Consider the following 8,455-nt stretch of genomic DNA (forward strand, 5'->3'; position numbering starts at 1 on the left):
TCATCTCTGGTCTTAATAATTATATTAAAACTTATGGGAAAAAAATCATATTCTAAAAATCCCTTGCAAGAGATAATGAATTTTCAAATCCCCATTTCAAAGCTTCAAATGTATTTTTCTTTAGCAAAAAGTTCAAATTATTACTCATTTTTCAAGTATTAAAATTTAAAACATACACGAGATGATTAGTAAAATTATCACATGTATGATAAAAAAATGCACCATCATAAAAATACCTTTTGATAGTTGTAGATTATTATTTTTACAAAGTAGTGGTTTATAAAGAGTCTTTCGCTTTTGTTTGAAGACTGTATATTCAATTAAACTCCTTCTATTATTGTTTTAGTTGTGTCATTGAAAGCAAAACAATAAGTATTTAATGTAACTATGTATTTAAACCGACATTTTGAAATTATTCGTAAGTATTTAACCACTTCCTGGGATGACAGTGAGATAGTATGGGATAAGCACGCATGCAAAATTTATACATTTTATAAAGTCCAGATAGATCGATGGTCTACTACTTTTGCTTTTGGTTCCAGAGAAACAGTTATTTTGACGTTCAATCTCACCACAACTCTTGGTTACCTCTACATTTCCACGTATAAAAAACGCGAATTTTGTGGTGCTATCATGGAACCAAACGTTTTCTGATACAGAACACTTTAACTTAAAGGATAGAAAATAGAGATTTATTTACACTTGGATCATATTTTAAGCTTCACATTCTGGAAAATGTGTAGTCCATCGCGTCCACGAGGAAATCTGTACCAATAAAAATGAAAGCAAAAACGAAAACACAGACGCTGTAAGTAATAGAGACTAGTAGTACTGTTAATTGATGTTAACGAAAGAGAGGGTTTGAGGCTAAGAGCAACCTGCATCTTCTTTGGTGAAACATAAGGGAGGTGTAATTCTGAATACATTTCCATAGTAGCCACCCTTTCCAATTAGCACTCCTAGTTCTGTGGTAACAGCAGGAGTTTATACATTAGGTAACTCAACCGAAAAATATGGCTGGAACCAGAGGCGTTGAAATTTTACCTTTCATTTGGTCCATCGCGTGCAGTGTTTCAGTTGGTGCTGGTGTTTTAAGTTGGCGATCCGTGACAAGTTCCACTCCAAGCAACATGCCTTGTCCTCTCACATCACCAATTACTGCACAAGAAAACAGTTTGTTTAGAAACAAAAACCAGATGACAAGTAATACATGCATTGTCCAATAAAAGAGCATATAATTGAAATTTCTCACGTAAAAAATTGGTAGAAGGGGAACGAAAAGTTCCTGGTTATTTTTGTGACAGGAATATGCTTCTTAAGTAAGGTCCTCCACTATTCATCGTTTAACTCAACTAAAAATGAATCTATGCTTGATCACTAATCTAGAATGGACAAGGATTGAGGTGTAAGGAAAGATTACGTTCATATTTGTCCTTGAGTGTATTGAGCCTGTCTTTCAAATAGGAACCCACTTCAAATGCATTTTCTTGAAGCTTCTCTTTCTCTATCACTCTTAAAACAGCCAATCCTGCAGCTGTACAGACAGGATTCCCACCGAAAGTGTTGAAGTAACTTCGGCGAGTCAAGGCCTTCGCAATCTCAGGAGTAGTCACGACAGCACCAAGAGGAAGGCCGTTTCCGATGCTCTGCCCAAAAAAGAAAAATTCAGAAACAAGCCAACAGTGAAGAGCAAGAAGCACATGTAAAACAGACAATTAAGTGTTTCTATGTTAATAGTATCATAATGTTTTGGTAGTTGTAACTTGCATCAACAAGGACTAATGTAAGAATCTGTTATTTTTTGTTATGAACCCCGGAATTCTACATCTGGGAGTGTAAATAGCGTGGTTGGTTTCAGATTTCTAATCTCCAATTCACGTTTCGAATGTTAAAAAATAAAAATTATTTAAAATGATTTCGGTTTGGATATACACTAAGTCTAATGCTTAAAATTAATTAGATTCATTTTAGAGACAGAGCTCTTCCCATTCACTCGAGTCATGAAATCGAACTCGTGTTCATACAGACAGGATTAAGATTATTTGCCAGCTGTATTGCACCATGTTGGTTCTTGTGAAAATTGTTTTATAACAACTTAACAAATATATAAAGCTCGAAAATTTTCCAATACGAACAGATATTAAATCAAGATCTTTTACATTGTAAAGGAGACAATAGTTGAATTACCTTTGCTATTGTTACTATGTCAGGTACAACACCATGGGCCTCAAACCCCCAGAAATGGCTACCAGTGCGAGCAACCCCGCACTGAACTTCGTCGGCAATACAAACACCTCCAGCTCGTCTAACAATGTCGTAGGCAGCAGGTAAGTAACCAGGAGCCATTTCAACGATGCCCCCTACTCCCTATCGTTAACAACAGCAGCATCAACAAATGTCTTCGTTTATCCAAATTTGTAGATAAAAGTCAATGAAAGAGACTGATTGAATAAGAAATGGACTCAACAACTTTGTGGTTTTCAATTCTAGTTAACAACAAAAAAGTATATTCGAAAATATGGTAGAAATTATAGAAAATAATGTTTAACACTGTTAATTAGCACATCTACATGAATTGCAGGAATGTAATGCATTTTGTATCTTTATGATAAGTATTGAATGTAATGCAGGAAGGTCTCACTATACCAACACAAATGAAACAGATGATTTATGTAAGCTAATTCTTTTAAATTTTATATTAATTTGTTTTCTTTTAACAAATTTGAAATAAATAAACGAAATGTTTTAGAAAGAACAAATTAAGGGAAAAAACCTAATCTAAAATACTTGCCCTGAAGAAAACATATCATGCAATGTCAATATTGTTATTGTTTCATACCAAGACTCGTCTGTGCTTTAACTAGATACCTGAATAGCTTCAGATATGAAGGCTGCAACATTTCCGGAAGTTCCGAAATTGATGATTTCTTGAACATCTCTTACATACTTCTCTCCATCAGAACCAAAAATACCTCTATAAGGGTCTGGATTTACTGCATGATGAACACCACTCTGTTGGCAGACAAATATCAGAATAACAAAACAGGTTAGGCAAACTACTTTGTATTTTTCGGAACTACATAAAGTTAAAAAAGAAAATCAATCAATTGTTAATATAAAATTTTGATACTATAAATCACTAATATGTGTAACTTTTGAAGCCGCAACTTGTCATATTGTGAATGGATGAAAGTTTTCTACTTTTAAAACAAGAAATAACAGAACAGAGTATCATATCAATTCATTATGTATATCAAATTTTATCCTAAGTTTGAAGTGACACGGAACAAATTAAGTAAACTAAAAAAACTACACAACATAGATTAAAAGGAGAACACTCCAGCCTGGAGGGAATTGCATTTGCATGTGAAGTCACATGGCAATTTGCAACAAGAAGATACTATTTTTCTATAGCAAGAAATAAATTATTTCTTGGTATATATATATATATATATATATATATATATATATATATACTTCTCGTGGAGAACGAACAATACACCACGTAATTCTAATATAATTTGCGTGAAGGGGTCATGCTTTCGTTATCACTAGAAATCATCGTCACGGCACTTTAGTAGTAATCCGTAACTAGTTTCCACAGGTAAGTGTCTTCCAAATGTTACAGAGTAATAATAATAACATACAACACATTCATTTGATATATTATGAGAGTAAAATAATCATAAAAATGAATTTTTATAATTGTAAAAGAAAAGAAAAAATGAATAATAATAAAAAATAATATTAAATGAATGTAAAAATGTTTTCCCTTCAAGTATCATTATTCCTGTCAATAATGAACGGTTTTCCGGGAGAGCAAAGTCCGTTGCCGTTGCTATCACATACGTATGCATATAGTTTAGTGAAAGTACAGTTGTGAGAGTTGAGTTTTGGAAAATATAAAAATAGATAACAGTTTTGTTTTTATAGTAAGAGGGCGACGTAGCTTTATGTTTTAAAATATTATTACATTCAAGAAAAACAAACAAGTTATCTTTTCCTTTCTTTCATTTAGAAATGTACATTCCAAGACATAGGTCAACTTCTTCCCAAGTGTACCTATGACCTAGAAGGTATTTTGTTAACAGAAGATTGATTGATTGATAAAAGGGTATGTTTTAAAAAACTGAAAAAGATAGGAAATACAAACCTGAATAACATTAAATTTCCATATGCTTTGAGCTGTGGCACCCATTGTTCCACCACCATTTCCGTGGTAAGAATTCCTTAGAGATATGATGTCATGGGAGCCGGTGTACAATCTTGCCATCAGAATCGCTAATTCGTTGGCTTCCGTTCCAGAATTTGTAAAAAACGCCACCTGCACATAAAATAGCCAAGTTAATTTTTCACATCCGAAGAAAAGAAAAACACCCAGAAAAAAAAAAGGGTTTGAATACAATATTAGGAGTTTTACAAGTGATTATTTAATTAATTATAAAACGTTATATTTCTGTATAAAACAAGCATAAGAATTATGAAAACTAAAATTTTCTATTGTCTATTTTCTACTTTATTCTTATTTGTATATATGTTCACTCTCCTTTCTTCGTATCTTTATAACAATTATTGTTATTATATAGTTAAATTAAGTTATTAAACTATTAATCTATTGCGTTTAACACTAACATAAGAACATCGTGATGATAATAACTCTTAATTATACAAATCTTATCCTAATTTTAAGTATTATTTTTTAAGCTAAGAAATGAAATACTAAAATAAAGAGGGAAATTGATGAAAGAATTTAATTGTCGTAGGAGGATCACATACTCACGTATATATATATATATATTTCAAAAGTAGACAGAATATGGGTGATAAAAGAAAGAAGTTGAATGATGCAATAATTGTATGTTTTATTTTTTGCCTAAACCAGAAAAAAATAAAACAATAGTTTTCTCCATTAAAGTAACAGATAACCGAGAGTTTTTGTTTTGTCTGGCTTGACAAGACACATATAGAAAATATGTTTAAGCCACGAAATTTTAAGTCATTATCATATAAATCACCCAACCCACTTCCACAACCTAGTCCCAATGATATTACCATAGAAATTGGCAAATAAAACACTTTATTAGCATTACTTGGCGTATTCTATGTTTGCTGTATCACATGATCAAAATATAGCTATTTATTTTATTATGAGTTTCCTACCGTATTATCTGCTTTTATCTTATATTTATTTTTTCTTAGCAACTTATGGCAACAAATGTTATTATTACTGTTGCATACTTCTTAATCAAGTCTATTGGTAAAAAAATTCATACTCATGATATTTTTCATAAAATGTTAATATATGATTAATTGTTCAAATATTGTCACGAGTAGTAATTACTAAATAATTGGTTGTCATGACACCTGTATCAGTATTTGAATTACCTTACTTTATATTTTTTATGACTTACTCGGAACATTTAAATGATACTATATCTTAAGTAATTATTACATTCAAAGAGAACTTTACAAAATTTACTGTAAATTATTTCCATATTATTGACGTAAAATATATTGTAATTTATTAAAAAGATATTAACAAGTCATTGGTCGACGGGTGAAACTGAACATTTTTCGTAACAAATCAATGAAAAATGCAGTTTCAGTATTTTAAGAAAATGAAAAATTAGAAAATCATGGCTTGATTAAGATCAGCGTGATATTCACCTTAAGATTACCGGGAAGCTTAGAAGCCAAAGCCTGAGCGAAATCTGCTATGGCGTGGTTCAGGTAGAGAACCGTGGAGTGCTGCAAGCGCTTTGTTTGTTCGACGATGGCTGCGACCACATCGGGGTGGCAATGCCCACAGCACACCGTAGCAATCCCTCCGAACGCGTCCACGTACCTTCTTCCCTTATCATCGAACAGATATTGTCTCTTCCCCTCCACCACATTAAGCTGCAACCTCCCACACACGGTCGCACACCAATTATCAAGTTAGTTATCTAGTTTAGTTACACTTGCGTAAAGGAAAAATTAATAACAGGATTGAACACGGTTTACGAGATGATCCGGAGCAGCGAGTCCTCACCGGAGTTTTGTATGAGTGGAGGATCGAAGGGCTTAGAAACTCCCTGCGTTTCGCGAGGATCTCGTCACCGTTGGGACCAGAGTATGCCAAGGGAGAGTAGTCGAACGCCGGAAATTCCTTTGGCGGTGCGATCGCGTCTTTCGTTTTTTCAGCCGCGGGTAGGGAGACCTCCCGGCGGGGGATGAATCGGCTAGCCGGTGACGTTCGACGAAAGACGAGCCTTGCAGCAAGGGATCCCGTCATATTTATCGTCGGCGAGATTTTCCGGCGACGCTCAGAGAATGCACGACCGGGCCTTTATAAAGTGTTGTTTGGAAGAAAAAGAAATTGGGTTGAGAGAGAAGAGGCGAATTTGAGGGGACGAGGGAGCAACGGCAGAGGGTTATATAGGGAACGCAGAAGGGTTGATGACATGGAAGATTGTGATTGGCTGAGAGTTATTGCTGCGGAATTCACTGCGGTAAAATCAGGAAGTTTTTGTTTATTGATAAATTGTGCGATTAAATAAAGTAATCATGTTTATGCTATTTAGTTTAACTATTTATTTAACCCCACTTTCTTGGTTGTTGTTTTATCCTCGCAAAAGAGGTTCCAAATTTGGTACTGCAAAAGATCCCATGAATGTAGATGTTGTGATCTTTACTGAACTATTTCTTCTCAGGTGCCCTTTATTTCAACGAAAAATCAAAGTAAAAATAATTGATACAGATAAATGAAAAGAAAAAAAAATTCCTTTTTATAAAATGTTATTTTTAATTGGATATAAGAGTTTATTTTCACTTAAATATGAGCATAAAAAACTAAAAACGTAAAAAAAGTTGATGTTTTTCAATTTTACTCTATTATATATTTGTCAATAATGAATGTAGGGGTAAAATTAACTTTAAACAATTTATTTATGATTTTTTAAAATGAAAATGTGTCTTTATTTTTAAGTTATTTTCTCCTTAAAGGAACAAACATATATTTCGTTGTATTTTAATTCTTTTTCTTATTTCTTTTCCTACATTTTCTTTCTTTTATATATTTTATTTTTATTTTTCTTTCTTGTAATTAAAGATAAAAGATATTCGCAAAAGTGACATGGAGTATAAATTACTGCCTAATGGTTTTTATTGATTTCAATGATATAGGAAAATGAGTTGACTTTGAATAAGAGTAGCACCGGTTGAAGAGTGAAACGGGTAAAACATTACCTTGAAATATATAAAAAAAAGTTAACTTTTTTAGTATTAAATTAGTTATAAAATTATTTTTGAGAAAAAAATGCCTCAATTTTTTTTCTTAATATACCTCTATTAAGTTAATTACAAAATTATGTCTAAGAAGAAAAATATCCAAAAAATAATTAGTATAATATGGTTCTATTAAATTAATCATTACTTTATGTTTGAAATTAATATTTAATTAAATTAATATCAGTTAAATTTTATTGATATTTAATGAGTTATATTTTTTTAATAAATTATAATTTCTTTTCTAGGAAAACGAGAATAATTAATTATTTTTATTTTCTTGTAATCAATTTTCTTTTTAATTTTTTATGTGACTCATCCACTTATCTCTTTCATTCTCGCTGTGTTTTTTTTTTCAGGTTTTTGGGCAAATTTTATTTTTTTAAATCTTATTTTGTCTGTGTAACAATTTTTTTATCTTCATTTTTTGTTAGTATGTTTTTCTTTTTATCATTTATTTTTTATTTTTATTTTTTTTGAATTTGTATTAGGATTAGAGATGTATTTCTTTTATCCAGTTTTATTTTTCAGTATTTTTTAATTTATGGATTTTGAGAGTTTTTTTTTGCATATATTTTAATGAGGATCTAAAACTTTTTGCAATTGTAAAACTATTAATTAGGTTAGAGTTTAGTTTTTTTGGTTAATAATGGAGATGAAATTTCTAAAGAAATAAGCGATGAACATGAGTTAGAATGGGAGAACAGTATGAAAGTTAAATGAAATTATTACAACAATTTAATAGATAATGTTTACGTAAAAAACTCAAAAAAAAATTAAATAAAAGGCATCATTCTTAAATTTGAAATAACAAGTAAACTCTAAAAAGAGAGCATGAATAAAGTTTAAAAACATTTCGCAATTTTTAGAAACAACAAAAGATAACAGTGATGAAAGATCGTTTTTATACTGATTCAGTCAACCTGAGCTACGTTCAGTTTTCTTTTAAGCACTCTTAAAGGGTTTCATTAGCTTTAACAAGTTACGAATTTCACCACTCTTGGTTTTACAATAGCACAACTGGTTAAAATTGTTTAACTCCCCTTGACTTAAACAAACTAAGTGTTTTAAATCACTCTTCATTATCCAAAAACAACAAAGTATTTTAAAAACAAGAACAGATGAAAAACTCTCTTAGAAAGGATATTGATAAATGCAAAGTAGATTTAAAGTGACTTATTACAAAGCT

The 8,455-nt window shown here is 31.3% G+C and overlaps 1 protein-coding gene across 1 annotated transcript; it reads right to left on the reverse strand.

The window, feature by feature from the left end:
- Positions 1-472: 472 nt before the first annotated feature.
- LOC148202231 (alanine--glyoxylate aminotransferase 2 homolog 3, mitochondrial-like) lies at positions 473-6,376 on the reverse strand. The gene is made up of 9 exons (XM_088108274.1): positions 6,032-6,376; positions 5,668-5,898; positions 4,154-4,324; positions 2,869-3,012; positions 2,188-2,367; positions 1,421-1,646; positions 1,045-1,158; positions 879-965; positions 473-765 (listed from the first exon to the last, which is right to left on the reverse strand). Exons 1-9 carry the CDS (start codon positions 6,272-6,274, stop codon positions 722-724), a joined length of 1,440 nt encoding a protein of 479 aa, XP_087964400.1. The 5' UTR covers positions 6,275-6,376; the 3' UTR covers positions 473-721.
- Between the last annotated feature and the right edge of the window lie 2,079 nt (positions 6,377-8,455).

This window comes from Vigna umbellata, chromosome 3 (assembly GCF_029865625.1).
Source record: "Vigna umbellata cultivar VRB3 chromosome 3, Vumbellata_1.0, whole genome shotgun sequence".
Lineage (NCBI taxonomy): Eukaryota > Viridiplantae > Streptophyta > Magnoliopsida > Fabales > Fabaceae > Vigna > Vigna umbellata.

Coding starts and splice junctions, on each gene's coding strand:
- LOC148202231 (XM_088108274.1), bottom strand. CDS start 6,274: ATGACGGGATCCCTTGCTGCAAGGCTCGTCTTTCGTCGAACGTCACCG. Junction 2,368..2,868: donor TCATATCTGAAGCTATTCAG/GTATCTAGTTAA, acceptor TGTTAACGATAG/GGAGTAGGGGGCATCGTTGA. Junction 1,159..1,420: donor ACTCAAGGACAAATATGAAC/GTAATCTTTCCT, acceptor TTTCTTGTGCAG/TAATTGGTGATGTGAGAGGA.